General features: G+C 41.0%; 2 protein-coding genes across 3 annotated transcripts; one reads left to right on the plus strand and one right to left on the minus strand.

Moving 5' to 3' along the window:
* The first annotated feature begins 3284 nt into the window (after positions 1-3284).
* Positions 3285-5889, plus strand: LOC125298309 (chymotrypsin B-like). The gene is made up of 6 exons (XM_048249012.1): positions 3285-3837; positions 4323-4426; positions 4603-4713; positions 4949-4967; positions 5317-5447; positions 5637-5889. The coding sequence occupies exons 1-6, from the start codon at positions 3834-3836 to the stop codon at positions 5796-5798; spliced, it is 531 nt and encodes a 176-aa protein (XP_048104969.1). The 5' UTR covers positions 3285-3833; the 3' UTR covers positions 5799-5889.
* Positions 5890-6027: 138 nt separating this feature from the next.
* LOC125297830 (GTPase IMAP family member 8-like) lies at positions 6028-17340 on the minus strand. Of its 2 annotated transcripts, none has more exons than XM_048248331.1 (7): positions 17243-17340; positions 11743-11852; positions 10578-11228; positions 9046-9816; positions 8824-8934; positions 8258-8422; positions 6028-6680 (listed from the first exon to the last, which is right to left on the minus strand). In XM_048248331.1, exons 2-7 carry the CDS (start codon positions 11768-11770, stop codon positions 6541-6543), a joined length of 1866 nt encoding a protein of 621 aa, XP_048104288.1. In that variant the 5' UTR covers positions 11771-11852; positions 17243-17340; the 3' UTR covers positions 6028-6540. The 2 variants fall into 2 exon arrangements, with proteins under 2 accessions (XP_048104288.1, XP_048104289.1); XM_048248332.1 differs by lacking the exon at positions 17243-17340 and adding an exon at positions 14394-14493.
* Between the last annotated feature and the right edge of the window lie 60 nt (positions 17341-17400).

Here is a 17400-nt window from a genome sequence, read left to right on the forward strand (position 1 = left end):
ACTAAGTTGAGCTCTCATTTTAAGCATAGTAAAACGAGGGAACAATTTATTAAACGAGTGCACTATTTACTAAAATGAGCGCACGATTTACTAAAAAGAGGGCACGATTTATTAAAACGAGAGCACAATTTGTGAACATGGTTATAGAACATTGTGTGCACGATCTACTTAAACGTGGCCACAATTTGTAAAACGTGCACTCAATATTGTCTTGACACATGTAAACATGAGCACGTTATAGTATATTCGAGATCTTACAAAAACGTAGTGTGGTGTCGAGGGGTATCCCCGGGAATGACGTTGGGAGGTGTGTCACTTGTAGTGACGTAGAGGGAATCTCATTGATTGCAGTGCACCTGGTTATAGCCCCGTTAGGTAGGCTGTAGGTGGAAGAGCAGACGATTGTGTGTTTGCACAGGCCCCTTGCCATCATCGTCCAGCTGAATGTTTGCCGAAGTTTTGAGTGTTTGTTGAGGTCCAAGTGTATGCAGAGCTGTGGTGTTTATCGCGAACGGTGTGAGCTGGGCTACATAGCCTGAGAAGCTGAGCATCGTGAACGCCACTGTTTATGTCTCCCGTTTCATAGTCCGTATCAAAGCTTACCTCGTTGTGTGCATCATATATTGGTGTACGGGTGGGTTATATGGTGAGGCCTATCGGGCGCTAGAGGGAACCTTATTGTATTGGGTGGGTATTAGGCTACCACTAATACGCAGTAGCCTATTTGTACCAACAGTAGGTCTACGTGTTGTAATTGTTTGGGAGCTTGTCGCTGTGATGTGCTTCGATTGCCTTCTAGAACTCACAGTTAACGTAGGCTTTAGTCAACAATCCAGGAGGTAGTGGAAACCGGTCATTACAACAGAGCCCGAGTAGTCTATGTAGCCTAGTAGAATTTCCCCATTATGGGTCTCCATAGCTGGCGGTTGACACCACAGGTGCCCCTGCTACAAAGAGTAGAAGTCCGCTATAAACCATCCTGACCACCTAAAGGCTTTAATTAGCTGCCTACGGTTATCACATTACCAATATGAACTGTTACAGACAGCTGTAGGCCTAGTCCATCCCAAGGTAACACAAAGTTGCCACCACAGCACAGCGAGCGGTGAGAAAATATCGGGAATTACTAAATGTGAGCACGAAATACATATTTCGAGAGCTCAATTTAGGCCTACAACGGGGTCACGTTTTATTAATTCGAGGGCTCAATTAAAGGAAAACGTGCTCACAAATGATCACAACCAGAAAAAAATATCACTTAAAGTGAGCTCTCCCGGGCTTCGTAAAAAACGTCCAATTAACTGCAAAAAAACAAAAAAACCAAGACCCCTGAACCCCCAAAAAAATTCTTGTAGCCTACCCTACTAAGCCTACAAGTCCTAGGATATGTCATGTCATTTTAGCTAACGTGGTTAGAAGTTTCTCGGATGCAATTGAGCAGTTAGTCCACACTTCATCAACCCACATACATGAAATTTACTTCTGTCAGAACTTTTGAAAGGGAGAGACACTAAATTACGTTTTCAGGGCAGTATAAGCACACACAAAATGTAGTGGCTTTACGCACAGAGCAAGCGCATTCTGCCTGGTACAGATCACAATTTAATGCAGACAAGGCTTACATGAATATGACGCACGTTTTGACCAGATCTGAAGCTAAAGGTGAAGATATCGATCTCCTGTTACTGGATCAGCAGGTAAGACGGGACGCGAGAGTGCCACCCGCATTGATCGCCAGACTCAGGGTTGCTTGCAGGAATGAATACTATGGTACACACACCCATCTACACTACAATCACGCGATTTTGGACAGAAGACAGGCAAGCTGCACGGTCTGGCTCATCCAAACCACACTGCGTGAAACAAACACTATCATGGAATTTAGACATCACAATAAATGAGGATACCCATAAATAATCTGCACTAATAAGAGGTTTAATTGACAGAAATTACTTTTGTATGTGTAGGCTATCATAGAAACTACAACAGAGCCTTTCTTAGCAGCCCATCGGTGGTTCTCAAAGCTGCTGGAACCTACTGGTTGTGCTTTGGGGTAGTCTGTCTGGCGATGCGGGCACCCTCACCTCCTGTCTTACCTGCTGATCTAGTAACAGGAGATAGATATCTTCACCTTTAGCTTCGTCTGTTGTCAAAACGTGTGTACAGTAATATTCTTAGCATGTAAGCCTTGTCTGCATTAGATTGCAATCTGTACCAGGCATTAACAAACACGAATGCCCTCACTGTGCGTAAAGCCACAAAAGTATGCTTGTGCTTACTGCGCTACACTCAAAACTTAATGTAGTCTCGAAAGTTTTGACAGAAGTAGATTTCATGTTTGTGGGTTGATGAAGTGTGGACTAACTGCTCAATTGCATCCGAGAAACTTCTAACCACGTTAGCTAAAATGACATCTTGACATGACATGACTATAGCGTAGTCCGGGTGTTATGAAATGTTTCGACGTGATAGCTCGCCCTCACTCATTGACTGATGGCAGGCAGCATTTGTGCAGGCAGCTACAGACACTGTTTTTGACGTGATTTAACATAATATTTTGATTGAACGGGTTGCAAAATCTGCATAAAATTAGGGAAGTGAGTACTACATTTGTAACGTGATCAAAAGTAATATTTTGACTGTGCCTAGGGCCCCTTACTGGTCCCGTGCCCCCAGTTGCCCTAATGGTTAATCCGGCCCTGGGCACACACCACATATGTAAATTGCTCATCCCCAGAGAATCCCTCCACCATGGCAATGATATTGCCAGATTCAGGACAGTCTGCCCTACACACACATTAAATGTATGTAGAGCTATAAGCTTGCTGTGGTGAGATACATGTCAAAATATAAGATTTTTTATAATACGCTTTTTATCATTTAATTCTTTAAAAATCTAAATAAAAGCAATGCTACTAATACATGAAATCATGGCAGATCTGGATAGCCCAGACTCAGCCGGGAAAAAAACAATATATATGTGTGGCACTTACAATGACAGAATGAATAAATGTAGTGAAAATGCCCTAAAAACAGCTTAGGGTACTACGGGTTAAAATATACATATATTTAAAAAGTAGGATCCATGCAAAAATACTTAAAAAACAATTACTTAATAAATATTTCAGGAAAATATACGTTGTACGTGTATGTGTTTATCAGTCCCAAAGTTTAATAAATTAGACACTGATGGCACAGTGCTCTATTTTAAGTCTTTTTTTCTCAACTTTGCGCTGGTTAGGGGGTACTTGGCTGAAAAAAAATATTTCACAGGGGGGAAAAAAGGTTGAGAACCACTGGTCTAGGCTGATGAAAATGGTATGCCTACTCATTGTTTGATATATAGATATTAAATATTTTACCATGTCAGGACTGCTGTTGCACAGAAAATCACCTTTGCACGTCTTACTGTCCTGACTGAGTTGTTGTGACATCCTGATCTCATCTGATCTCCACATAATCTACCACCTATTTAGAGCACCTCTTCCTGACAACTGTTAACAAATATGCTTGTAAGTAACTTAAAAGGCTGCTTATTAACACTTACAAGCTGCATGTTAACAGTTAGTTAATGTCATTAAAGGATAACAACAGTTATTCTAAAGCATTACCAATGTATTGAACTCTTTGCCTGAAAAGCTAAATCAACCCCAAAACTTTTTTTTTTAAATTGGGAAACAAGCATACCTGCAATGAAAAGAGAGGTGATATATCAGATGAGTCCAAAATGGAGTTATTCCCTGTGGCAGCATCAAAGACAGATTTCTTAATGGTGGATTTAGGATCAGGTGGACTGGTGCCCTTTCCTCTGTTTATTTCCTCATCCTGAGACGATGGGTGAGTATCTCCGACTGATTACAAATGAAATATAACTTATAATTATTGTATTTATATCCTATTTTAATAATGCTTATAGTGTTAATTAATATTACATAAACATAAAGTCCAGTTAGAGCAAAAGCAAGAAAAAAAGCTAAATCAAAACTCACAATTTTAGTATGGAGCATCCATGCTTCCTTTCAGCTTTGAAGTCATTTCACTGCAGATCGTCCCAATCTTCTACTCTAATTCTGTATCCATTTTCTTCCATTTCTGATCGAAGAAATTAACCATCTCATGTGGTACTTCTATCAGATGTTCAGTGGTCTTTTTATCAATACATGTTTGTGATTCAGAGGCTTAAACAAACAGAGTGGCCATGTGTTTGTGCTGTAATGGCTGAAAGAGTATAGCCATTAGTCAGATATATGACTTTGTGTAATTTTTATATTACTGTGGTCACTCTCCAACCCCTCTTGTTCTGTATTCTCTCCTGACCCCAGGCTGTGGGGTTCCCTCCATCAAGCCCCAGGTGAGCGGCTACAACAAGATCGTCAATGGAGAGAACGCCGTGTCTGGCTCCTGGCCCTGGCAGGTGTCTCGTCAGGTATGCTCAAAGTCAAAGTCATTTTAACTATCTTATATATTTGATTTATTCATTTATTATTAATTATTATTTGTTATTAAGGTAGATTAAACTAACGATACCTAGATGAATTATGAGTTATTAAATGAGTTATTTAAATAAGTTATTTCTTCTTCATCTTCTTCTCTGACACACAGCAATCTAATGGATTCCACTTCTGTGGAGGTTCTCTGATCAACCAGTACAGGGTCCTTACTGCTGCCCATTGCCGTCTATTTCTGTCTCTCTCTCTGTGTCTCTCTCTCTGTGTCTCTGTGTGTATGTGTGTGCGTGTGTCTGTCTGTCTGTGTATGTGCTGTATGTATGAGAGCAATAGAAAGTATGTGTGTGTGTGTCTGTGTGTGCGTGCGTGAATAGGGTGCGTGTGTGAATAGGGTGTGTGTGTGTCCAGGTGTCCATCCCATCACTCTCATCCAGTGATGCATGTCTCTACACACTTGTACACATCCTCTTACATGCTGGTTGTTATCTGTGTGACTCCAGTGCCAGGTCTCACCGCGTGGTCCTCGGGGAGCATGACCGCGGCGCCTCTGCTGACACGCACGCACACACGCACACACACTTTCTCTCTCTCTCCATCTCTTTCTTTCTATGTCACCACTGTTAGTGGAAAGACTGGCATCACCTGAGGGTCCTGTATACACAGTCACACACACTGTCAAACACACACACACACAAACTGACACCACAAGTGAGTGTCTAATCCAGAAACACACATTCTCACACATGTTTATCCACACACACACACACACACACACACACACACACACACATATTTCAAGATGTTTTTAATTGTTTTGTCACAGTAAAATAACTCTCTTCTGTCCACTCTCTCTCTCCCGCCCCTCCAGCGAGCCCCCGTATCCTGCAGCAGACCGCCCTGCCTCTGCTCAGCCCTGCTCAGTGCAGACAGCACTGGGGCAGCAACAGGATCACAGACGCCATGATCTGCGCCGGAGCCTCTGGAGTCTCCTCCTGCCAGGTGAGAAAACCGCTGACACACGCACACGCACACACACATACACACACACACACGCAAACACACACACACACTTGTATGCACACACACACGCACACATTCACGCACGCATGCACGTACACCCTGTGTGTCACCTTTATATCTCGAGCTGAATAGACAGTATATGATGCCCCATGTGTTCTCTCTCTCCAGGGTGACTCTGGCGGACCTCTGGTGTGTGAGAGCGGAGGCGTGTGGTCCCACGTTGGCATCGTGTCCTGGGGCACCAGCAACTGCAATGTGCGCTCCCCTGCCATCTATGCCCGCGTGTCTTACCTGCACAGCTGGATCGTCCAGACCGTCGCCCGCAACTAGATATCCCACAGACAGCACGCATAGCCATCACTCACCCAGGCCTCTGGAGTTGAGAGGAGATATGTAAATTGTAATAAAAGCCATTAAAACACTAAATGTGTAATGTGGGCTTTTTCCGGGGAGGTTTTAATTATGTAAGAGAAAGTGTAGTTAAAGCCTTTGTGTAATCCATTTCAGAAGAATTTGTGAATTATGGTTACTGATAAAGGAAACCACAGAAAATACAATGTTCATGTAGTCACTGATTGGTGTTTAATTCATAAGGGGAAAACAAACAAGAGCAATGTATACAGCAATATTGACAACAGGGTCAGTATGGACTGATTGCACGCCATCACTATACAATGTATTATGAATTGGCAAATGATGATCAGCTCATGTATTATTTCATACATCAGAATACAGAATATACATATACAGTATACATAAAACACAAGATACATTCAAATAGACTATGATGTCTCCATCTATATGATAAGCTTTAGCAATGAATGATGGTGCTGGTTGTCCTTTAAAGTGGAAGTAACCTAGTCAATTTTTGGATGGTAACAAGTCTACATTTTTGTTTGAGTACAGACTGTAAGTGGCCAAATGAAGCGATTCACTTTCACTGTCCCCAGGCCTCAGATACATGGCTATTTAAATACGCATATGAACATGATCCTTTATTTATAAACCATCTACTGTAATAATCTCTTCCTTTTCTTTGTTGATGATGTCTCTGTCTGATTTACTCTTTCATTTACCTGACATGCACATGTCTGTTTAAGGGCAATGCAAAAACTTCTTGCTCATTTGAAGCATATCCTGATGTTCCATGATGAATCCACCAGACGACCTTTCTATATGATAGGTTAAGGTCATGAACATCAGCTTCGGATCCTGTGGGGATTCAAAAATAAGCACCGCTTACAATACAAAAGCTATAGCACAGCATATCAACATTTTAGTTCAAAGGGATCCTATGCAAATGTTTTACCTTAATATGACACCTTTAAAGGACTATGACACCTTTAAAACCAGCCTCGCAACTTCGCTCTCCCCCCGACCCGGGAAATCACAAATTGCAATTGTACAATAGCCTACTATTTGTATGAAATTGTGTTTTTTACATTGTCAGTCAACATGGCTCTTGGAGCCATGGAGATTATGCTTGCCAGTTTCTAAACCAATCAAAATTTACCATGAGTGGCATTCACAATAGTTGTGTAAAATACAAGCCTAGTGGCAAAAAAACTTTATTGGAACCCCTTTAAAGATAATGTGACATTTGGAATTGGACATTGCTTGTAGGACAAGCATTTCAGTTTTACAAACCATTCTGCAAAATGTATTCTAATGTGTTCACATTCTCTTAGATCTGATATCTGACGCTGAAATCTCTGGGTGACGCCCAATTCCCGTTTCCCCACTCCCTCTCAAACATCTCTTTCATTCTCTCCATCTGACCAGAAAGCTTTTCACTGGCCGGCTCTTGGTCTTCATGTCCTGGTTGATCACATGGGTGAGCTCAGTAGGCATTCAAATGACCACCTACTCGCATCATGTAGCATTTGTGATAAGTAAAATACTGGATATTGTCACGGGTCAAAACCTTCAAATTAACTACATTTACTTTCATTTAGACACTTATCTAAAGGTTACATATATACATTTCATTGTCCTGTAAGCAACTTTGGGTTAGGTGCCTAAATATGAAGGTATATTTGGTGCAAAAGTGGCGAGCACATTTAACTGCAGGTTTTGCATGCGCACACTAAAGTCAAATGTGTAACAGTAAAGTTAAAGTTGTACATATTTTTTTATATCTTGTTAACACAAAATAGGGGCTACGGGTTCACAAATCCTTGTTACAGGTACACAAATCCTATCCTGTGAGTCACAACTTTCAAGAGTCATGCACTCAACACTTTTGCTCCAATCGAAATTTGCACATCCGTGTTTCATTATCTGAGAACATCCACAACATTCGCAATTTCTCATTAATAAAATTCTACAGATCGCTTTGATTTTCTTGCACGACTACAAGTCAATTGATACAAGTGCTCGAATCTGCTTCTATGAGTTGTCTTGTAGTCGTGCAAGAAAATCAAAGCGATCTGTAGAATTTTATTAATGAGAAATTATTTCACAGATGCACAACTTTGTATGCATTAGTTTACATTTGGGTTTACAAATGCACGAATGTTAAGGTCATGCACATCAGCTTCAGACCCTAGGGGGATTCAAACATACATGGATGAGGAACTACTGCTATCATGTAGTAGTTCCTCAGTAGTAGCACATAAAAAAACATATTTTACATGAAATGCAATTAGATTTTTTTTCCCTTTCATAACTGGACAAAGTTCACAGCTTGCAAGAATCATCAAAAATTATTGAGTCAAAATATTATCTTTTTTCTTTTAAAGGTACAGTAGTACAAGCCACTTTGTGAAACTTCTAAAGTGTAGCCTTACCAGATTCTCTTAGCTCTGTCAACTGACGCTGAAATCTCTGTGTGACGGCCAACTCCCGTCTCCCCCACTCCCTCTCCAACATCTCTTTCATTCTCTCCAACATCTCTTTCATTCTTTCCATCTGACCAGCAGACTTCTCGCCGACCAGTTCTTGGTCATCAAGCCCTGGTTGATCACATGGGTGAGGTCAGTAGGCATTCAAATGATCACCTAATCACATCATGTACCATTTCGTTTTTTGATGAGTAAAAACTGTGAATACTGGTCAAAACCTTAACCTTGCAATGGTAATTTCAGCAATGGGAATTACTTTTGCAACATGCATTTGACACTTTTAATTTAAAACTTTGACCTTGCAATGTGAATGACATTTGCTACATGTATTTCATATTTTTGATATTACTAGTTTAGCAGTAACTTACTAATACTAGGCCATTAAATGTATTGGACTGTTCACCTGAAAAGCTAAATCAACCTAAAAATCGAATGACCAGCCTAAAAACCAAAACAAGCATATACTGTACCTGCAATGAAAAGAGAGGTGATATATCAGATGGAGTTATTACCTGTGGCAGCATCAAAGACAGATTTCTTAATGGGGGATTTAGAATCAGGTGGACTGATGCCCTTTCCCGAGTTGATTTCCTCATCCTGAGACGATGGGTGAGTGTCTCCAACTGATTACAAATGAAATATAATGTATACTCCTTAATGCTTTTTAGTTAATATTACATAAACATAAAGTCCAGTTAGAGCAAAAGCAAGAAAACAGCTAAAGCAAAACTCACAATTTGTGTATGGATTATCCATACTTCCTTTCAGCTTTGAAGTTGTTTCACTGCAGATGGTCACAATCTTCTCTAATTCTCTATCCATCTTCTGCCATTTCTGGTCTAAGAACTGCACCATCTCATTTGGCACTTCTATCAGATCTTCAGTGGTCTTTTTATCAATACATGTTTGTGATTCAGGTTCTGGCCAAAATAAACTGTTACTGGCCACCATTTCCTCAATCTTGTTCAGCAGCTCCATGACTTCCTCTTCTTTGTCATTCCAACTCAGGACGTGATATCTGTTTCCACATTTCTCCACAAGCCACTGTAATGGCTGTCCTTCACTCTCAATGTGCTCCTCAATGCTTGTGTCCTCAAGCCGATCTCCACATGTGAACAACACCATGGTGTGCTTCCAGACCTGCTCACCAAACATCTTCATGTTGTCTTCAATATTCTTCCTTTGTTCTTCATGGAAGGTTGTGTCTGCTGGAACAGCCAGAAGAATGGCATGGGGGGCTTTGGAATCAAGCGTCAGCCCTCTCTGTAACTCAGTCGTCACCCATTCTGGAGTGCATTTGGCAGGTAAGTACTTCCACCAACCAGGGGTATCCACAACAGAGACTTGTCTTCCAGCAACTTTTTTAGAGTTTCTCTCAGACTTATTAGTTCTTTTTTTGTTTACACGATCCACTTGGCCCAGAATTGTATCCTTTGCAGAGGTTTTTCCCGAGATCAACCACCCCAATAGAAGAATCCTAAGTTCTGATAGTGATGGTATAACCCCTGAATGAGCAGATTTGAGAATACAAGGCCATTAGCTCATTTGAATCCAAAACAATTTACAATTGAAGAACACCAATGCTTCAATAAACCAGTAGACCTTTCACTAAGTACTAATTCCACCTAATTTGACCAAGTGCATAGATCAGGTGTAGAAGTGCACAATACTAGTTAAGACAAGATAGTGTTAAAGGTGTTGGAAAACAGGTGCTCTTGGAAGAGGTTAAAAGAGAGATTGTTGAAGATGGACAGGGACACAATGTTTTGAAAGCAGTTGGTAGATCATTCCATCATCAAGGAATCACAAACCCACACAGCTTTCTGTGTTTGCTTTTCATATACTTATACATACATATAAATATATAGGGGCAGTCATGGCCTACTGGTTAGCGCTTCGGACTTGTAACCGGAGGGTTGCCGGAGGGTTGCCGGTTCGAACCCCGACCAGTAGGCACGGCTGAAGTGCCCTTGAGCAAGGCACCTAACCCCTCACTGCTCCCCGAGCGCCGCTGTTGTTGCAGGCAGCTCACTGCGCCGGGATTAGTGTGTGCGTCACTTCACTGTGTGCTGAGTGTGTTTCACTAATTCACGGATTGGGATAAATACAGAGACCAAATTTCCCTCACGGGATCAAAAGAGTATATATACTTACTTACTTATACTTACTGTTGCATTTATGTAAGAAATATTTTAAACTTATGAGATCAGAATGGGGCATAAGACCATTCTTTATACATAGTTTTGCTTCATATAATTAAGCTTACCGTATTTACGTAACATTTCTCTTTTGTCCATAACCTTCTGCTGTCTCATCTTTGCTCTCTCCTGATGATTGATCCTCTTCTCTTCAACTTCCCTCAATATTTTCTCAAGTTCAAAACTGCTGTTACCATACTTTGCCACCAGGCCATCAATTTGTTCCAGTAGCTTGTTCTTATTCTCATTAACTTCATTACAACTTCCTGTACTCTCAATGTTAAACATGTGACACCTGTTCCCACATTTCTCTACCACCCACTTCAGAGCCTCTCCCTCACTCTCAATGTGCTGCTCTATGGTTGTACCCTTGAGATATTCTCCACAGGTGAACACCACTATGGTGTGCTCCCAAACTCTCTCCCCAAAGAGCCCTAAGTGCTCCTCTACAGACTTCCTGATCTTCTCAGTGAATGGAACATTATTAATGTCGATGATCAGAAGGAAAGCGTGAGGTCCTGGTAGACATTCATTCACACTCAGAATAATCTTTTGTTTGATGAAGTCTGCTGTGTCACTCAAAGGATACTTCCTCCACCAGCCTGGGGTATCAATACAGATCAATTTTCTGCAAGAATCTGACCCTGTCTCATTGAGTAAGGTGTTTATCAAAGATGTCTTCCCTGATTCATGAAAACCCAAAACCACCACTCGCAGCCCTGGAAGACATCATGCAGACACTCATTATGCAGAACTATATTAATGTAACATATCAACACAATCATCTCATCATTCTATTTACATTTAAATCAGAAAGCAACACTTGAAACACAATGAAAAATATACACATAACAGGTCGTGTTGAATTCTGAAATATATGTTGCACTCTGATCACATCTCAAAATCAAAATCTCAAAGTTTAATAATGTGACTGTTTGGTAATGGTAATTCCTGATGGTCAGAGGCCATTTTGCACATCCCAGGTGCACGACAAAAAACTGTCAGTAAATGCTTAAAGGGGTGGTTCAGGATTTTGGACATAGGACCTCATTTCCAAGTTAGCAAGTGTGATATTTATCAGTGAACACCATTTTCAACACCTTTCATTCAGTCCTAATTTCAGAGTTCGCAGGTCCTAGGCTAGCGCAAGTCATCAGTATGTGTTAGCCTGCCACTAAAAACAGTCTTACCCACTCCAAAGTACATGTACAAGTCATACTTTGTAATACTCACCCCTCTGGCTGACATGTTCTTGTGACATTGTCTGTTCAGTAGGTTACATCTGTGTTGCTTTAACCAAGAATAAAGCCCTCCAAAACCTCTTAGCCTTCAACTGTAACTGACTGGACAGTGAACCAACAGAAGGTATTAATTTCAAGTTCGCCTTGAAGATGTTGTTTGTGCATGTTCAAAGGCATCTGCATTAACACGTTTGAGTTTGAGCAACAGGAATGACTGCCTTTCCAAGCATGTCATCAGAACATACCTGTCTAAATATAGATGTTGTGTATAATGAGACTTATTACACATTGTATAGACTGCTTAAATCCCAGTCAGAATAGTCCAGAATAACTTCATATTATATTTGTAGTAACAGGAAACAAAGGCTATATTTACTGTATATTTCACTCCTGTATATTTTGCGTGTTGCATGTTTTTAAAAGTGCTATAAGCGATGTTATGTGTTTTTTAAGCTAAAACGTTTTATATCACATACAGCAAACATCACCTCACCATCCGCTAGCTGCTGGTGACCTGAATACACTGTAAAAAAATATGTGGTCTCTGTGGATAGTCCAGGCCTTTACAAAAATGGCACCAAAAACAGCCTGGACCATAGAAAATAACAAACTGTTCCGGTGTAGTTTGTCAAATAAGAGGTGGGTAAACTATGAATTCTGTGATCACAGTAAGGTGGACTGCGTCATACGGTGTCTGATTTTTTAAAAAGGCATTCAGAACATGTTTGATGATGGTGAAGGTAATTGTCCAATTATGAAGGTTGATCTTGTCCAGCAGATGGCGGTATCTCCACATACTGTATAGTGAGCACTAGACTAAGACCGGATCTTCTTCTGTGGTCGGATTCAGAGAAGATAGTTTATTTCGTTGACCTTACAGTCCCTTGGGAAGACAAAGTGAAACAGGCTGAAGAGATAGAAATATACTGAAATAGCAGAGGAGGCAGCCCAGCGAGGTTGGAGTGTGCGACAAAGGCCTATTGAAATCGGCGCACGAGGGTTTGTGGCCAGATCTGCTATTGGCTCGCTGTCTGAATTGGGCATTTGTGGACAAAGTCTAAGGCAGAACGAGCAAGTGAATGGTTGTGGGTAAGGAGAAGTTACACTTCCTGGGGTGCAAGCTAAGGTAAGCTAACTGGCTCATTTGTTTTGTGTTTGTGACGGACCGTGCCTAGGACGATGGTGATTGGTTAGGGTTTTTAGGGTTATGGTTCAGTCCACATCAACTGGACGGACCAACCTAACCTACCTAGACCATGCCTAGGTTGGTTAAGAGTATATCTTGGTTATCCTGGCTCAATTTATCTGTGATCCAGTTGCACAAAAGTGGGATAGGGGGCAGCAGGATATGTTATGGTATAAATCACCATGGCGATTTATTCTGTGGAGCTAGCCTGCTCCAGACCAGGCTAAATTCCAGGATCTATTTAATCTCATCCCTTATCTCAGTCAGCAGTCACCACAAACGGAAACCAATAGTTAATCCACTGCCCACTACACATTGTTATCATATATACGTAACTAGACCCACTGTCATTTTTTAAATGTTTGTGATCATTAATTAACTTTTACATATCCATTCCCGACCTGTTATGCGACAATGTGACGTCACAAGAGTGCCTAACCCAATCCCGCGTGGTGGTCGCGGCACTAGTTGCAATATTCTCCTAAACAGAGGTGTTGCTGTTTGTTGCTGTTGTGAAAAGGCTATCGCTACCTACTTAACACCAGAAGAAGCAATGAAGCCGCTCTAGTTGCCATGGTGAATCTGTGATCGGTGGCGGGGTCTATTTGAGGGAGCCGTGAGCGCGCACTTATCCAGGATAGGTTTCACCTGGCTTGATGAATCCGTGTCTGCTCATCCTGGCTTGCTCGTTGTGCAACCAATTAAGCCTGTACGCTCTTGTTTTGGATTCATTGAGCAAAGCTCAGTAACTTATCCCAGATGTCTTAACTCATCGTAACATCCCAGATGTCTTAACAAAACGTAATATTAAGTTTTTTCTTCCCATGCGTTGAGTGCCAAAAACGTAATATTAAGTTTTTAGCTTTTTTTAAATTGCGAAACTAGACACTCTAACACACCTTATATGTGATTTTGGGAACTCTGGGATGAATGGAAATGAAATATACGATATATGACATCGTGAAACTCATGAAAACGCACAATCTGGACATTTTATCATAACTCGGTTGCCGCTTTGGGTCGAATCAGTGACGCATGCACGTCAGGTCAAAACCAGGCCATTTTCGTGGGTCTATCACTAGGTGGCAGTCTCGCCAGGTCTCGCTGATCACTTCCCGGAAAGTTTACTCAAGTAAGTAACAGGCAACACTTCATATTTCATGAAATACGTTATATCCATTTCTAGAAAAAAACAGCGATTTTGATGAAAACTAGCCACTGTTTAGCTTTCTCAGGAACAGAGGCGTGTAGAAATACACGGTTTGCACCCACCGAGAGCTTAAAGTCTCGCCTTTTAATCGAGCTATTGTATGTGTTCATAGCTATAACACAGAATATGCTGTGGCTGTACAAAAATCATCAACAATGGTCTAGATTGCTGGCACTATAGGACAAAGCTCCCGAAAACAGCTTGGCATTCAATGAGTTAATTCTGCTTTTGTGCAACAGGCCCCTACCTTGGACTATTTGCCTGCCTGTTGTGTTGGACTACTCCAGTGGTTCTCAAACTTTTTCTTTCATTCCCCACTTTGATCAAGGGGGCATTCTCGAGCCCCACCTGTCCCTCATCGCTCTAAGAAAGTGGTAGGTCAAGCTTAAAATTGTCAAATGTATTGAAATAATGACAAGTTCTAAATATATCCTCTTCAACAGAGTTAAAATCAGCTGGTGCTGCAGATATAATAATAATAAATAAATACATAACACACATATTTCTGTTTGACAAGATGACAAAATTGTCCCCACCAATATTTTAGCGATCATACTCTCAATACTGATCATTCCGACAGCCAGCACAACAGTACAAAAAACGTCGTCATATGATTTACTGAAAAACAGAGGGGGAGAGGGAAGGGTTATCTGACATGCACGCTACAGTCGGCCTACACGCATGGAGAGTGTCAAAGCACAGGCTACTGTACTTGTTTGCACCGGCAGTCAAGCGAGTGGGTGTGTCAACGACAACGGTAAGTTAGGGCTGTCTGCCAAGCCTATCCCAAAAAAGGCCAGAGTAAAACATTGTGATATTCCCTTTGCCCTTCAGCATGTATATGTTTGCCCCTTTTTGTGGTTTGTAGATCAGCTTTGCCACCCAAAAATACAAAGCTTTTTCATTGAGTCTAGGCAAAATAATTAGCCATACAAACTGGCAACTGGTGACCAGGCTTTCAAATGCGGATTTTACTGTTTAAAATAGCATATTACCCAGGATATTGTCACAGCTAACCTAGCTTCTGTAATCTTTCAACCAAAGTTAGGAGTCATGTTGAATAAGGGTGTGCCGCACGGGCAGTCACATAGGCTATTAGTCATTATCACTGACTGTTAGGCTAATTGGGCAACCAATCTTGCAGTCGCAATAAACAATGGATCCGAGATATTTTCCTGTTCCTATATTCTGTTTATGTAGGCTAATGTATTTGTGAATGTAGCCTGCACAATGCAAAGAAATAAAAGATAAACTGGTGCATTTCCATAGGCCTACTCATAGAAATGAACATTGCGAGACACTTATCTCTTCTATGATCTCATCCCAGAAAGATTTTCTTTGACTTGTTAGTTTTTGTTTAACATTTATTTTATCTAATAACATAGCAAACATGATTAATTGAATCCACATATCCTTGCACTTGCGAAACTATTTTTCAGCATTCACGTTCCTCTTAAAGTGACAGGCACTCAATTAGATTTACACACCAAATGTGATGATATAGACAAGTGTAGCCTAATAATTTAAATATCAATATGATGTAATCAAATTACTAAATATGTTTAGCTATTAGTAATCATGCAGATCATAAAATACTATAAATAATTCTCAATATACATTTATAGTTTATATGAATTCCAAAATATGAAAAAAAAAAAAAACCTATGACAACCATCACTTTCTATGTGTGTGTGTGTGGAGGGTCAATCAAATTCTATGATTGCCACTGATGTGAATGATCTCACAAATCAGAGTGGAGTGCACGCACATCTCCAAATTTAAACAGGTGCTGGGTATAAGGCTTAGCCGACAGGGATACCTGACGAAGACCTGGTCGAAACGTTTTACTAATAAACCACTCTGGGAGCTTATAGAAACAGTGTGCGGGTATCTTTTTATTTTTCAATGATCTCACAAATCACACAAACCAAATCAAATTGAAAAAAATCGCAATAGTATCGAAATCGAGATTCTTTACTTGCTATTGGTATTGAAACAATAATGTTGGTATTGTGACAACAGGAGTTGTGGATGTGTCCCCACCAAAGCTGAGACCAAACCTACGCCCTTGCATAATCATACTGAGCACTGCTGGTTGGGAAATATTTTTGAAATAAACTTTGCAGGGATGTGATGTAGGCCTAGGCTACTGTTTAATACATGGGATCACAAGAGTGGCTCCCAATCAGACGTTACAGCGATTTCGCTCAGAAATCTCAAAGGCATAATACTGTCGCGATCGAGGCGCCTGTCCCATACTCAAGTTTTTTTGGTGAATGCAGTAATCTTATTTGCTAGGTGAGGTAGGTGCTTGTCTTTGCCTTTTAACTGGACATTTAACTCAAATGTATCACTAAGATATATCGATAAGATAGGCCAGCTTCGTCAAGAAATGTTCATTAGTGAACGTGCTTGCAGATTCAAACCTGTGCTCTTCCTCCAAGAAGCGACGACTCGGAGCTCAAACACGCGCGACAGCACTTTACCTCGGGAAAGCCACCTTGCCTCGCTGTGAAACAGTACAGCCTTTTGGTCAGCTACCATCTCTTCGCAAAGTGCGGAGAATAGACGCGCTTTTAAGGGCCGGGTTTTGATGAAATTCACCACTCTCACAACAACGTTCAAAATATCATGTAGGTCGGGACTAACTAAGCTGCCTTGACACGAGCGCTTCCCTATGAATAACAGTGCGTCCATTGCGCATCGGGTGCTACCTGGGCCCAGGTTACAGATAAAAAAAATAATAAAAAAAACTCCTGTTTTTCACGTCAGTTCGCGCCCCACCTGGCATGTCTCCTCGACCCACAGTTTGAGAAACGCTGGACTACTCCTGCTTGCCCTCTGGATTATTTGCCTGCCATTGACTGCTCTTTCTGCTATTGACCTCTGCTGCACTGTGTTGAACTTTTTACAAGGAATAAAGACTTGTTATTGCAACTGCTACTGGTCTGCTTTTGGGTCCGACTAGAAAACCTGACACTCATCCCATTTTTGACAAGTAATTAACTTTCCTTGATTACATTGTTTAATGTCCACATTATGATATGTCGTATAATATGTTGTATAATGGCACACAGTACTTTGTGTGTTACTTACCCCTCTGGCTGATATGTTCAGTTTGGCTTGCTTTAACCAATATCAAAATCCTCAGCCTTCGACTGCAACTGGTGAAGGAATCAACAGAAAGTATTACAGTTCTTCACATTACTTTACTCCACTCATGTTTGCATGTTCAAAGGCAACCGCATTGGCCA

Source organism: Alosa alosa, chromosome 7 (assembly GCF_017589495.1).
Source record: "Alosa alosa isolate M-15738 ecotype Scorff River chromosome 7, AALO_Geno_1.1, whole genome shotgun sequence".
In the NCBI taxonomy this organism is placed as follows: Eukaryota; Metazoa; Chordata; class Actinopteri; order Clupeiformes; family Clupeidae; genus Alosa; species Alosa alosa.

What these genes read in the sequence shown, in the direction of transcription:
- LOC125298309 (XM_048249012.1), top strand. An exon ending in CCTGGCAGGTGTCTCGTCAG is followed by an intron (nt 4,427 to 4,602) that starts GTATGCTCAAAG and finishes TCTGACACACAG; the next exon opens with CAATCTAATGGATTCCACTT. An exon ending in CTGGAGTCTCCTCCTGCCAG is followed by an intron (nt 5,448 to 5,636) that starts GTGAGAAAACCG and finishes CTCTCTCTCCAG; the next exon opens with GGTGACTCTGGCGGACCTCT.
- LOC125297830 (XM_048248331.1), bottom strand. Translation starts at nt 11,770, where the DNA reads ATGTCACAAGAACATGTCAGCCAGAGGG. An exon ending in GGATAATCCATACACAAATT is followed by an intron (nt 8,935 to 9,045) that starts GTGAGTTTTGCT and finishes ATTTGTAATCAG; the next exon opens with TTGGAGACACTCACCCATCG. An exon ending in GACAGAGCTAAGAGAATCTG is followed by an intron (nt 6,681 to 8,257) that starts GTAAGGCTACAC and finishes GAATCCCCACAG; the next exon opens with GATCCGAAGCTGATGTTCAT.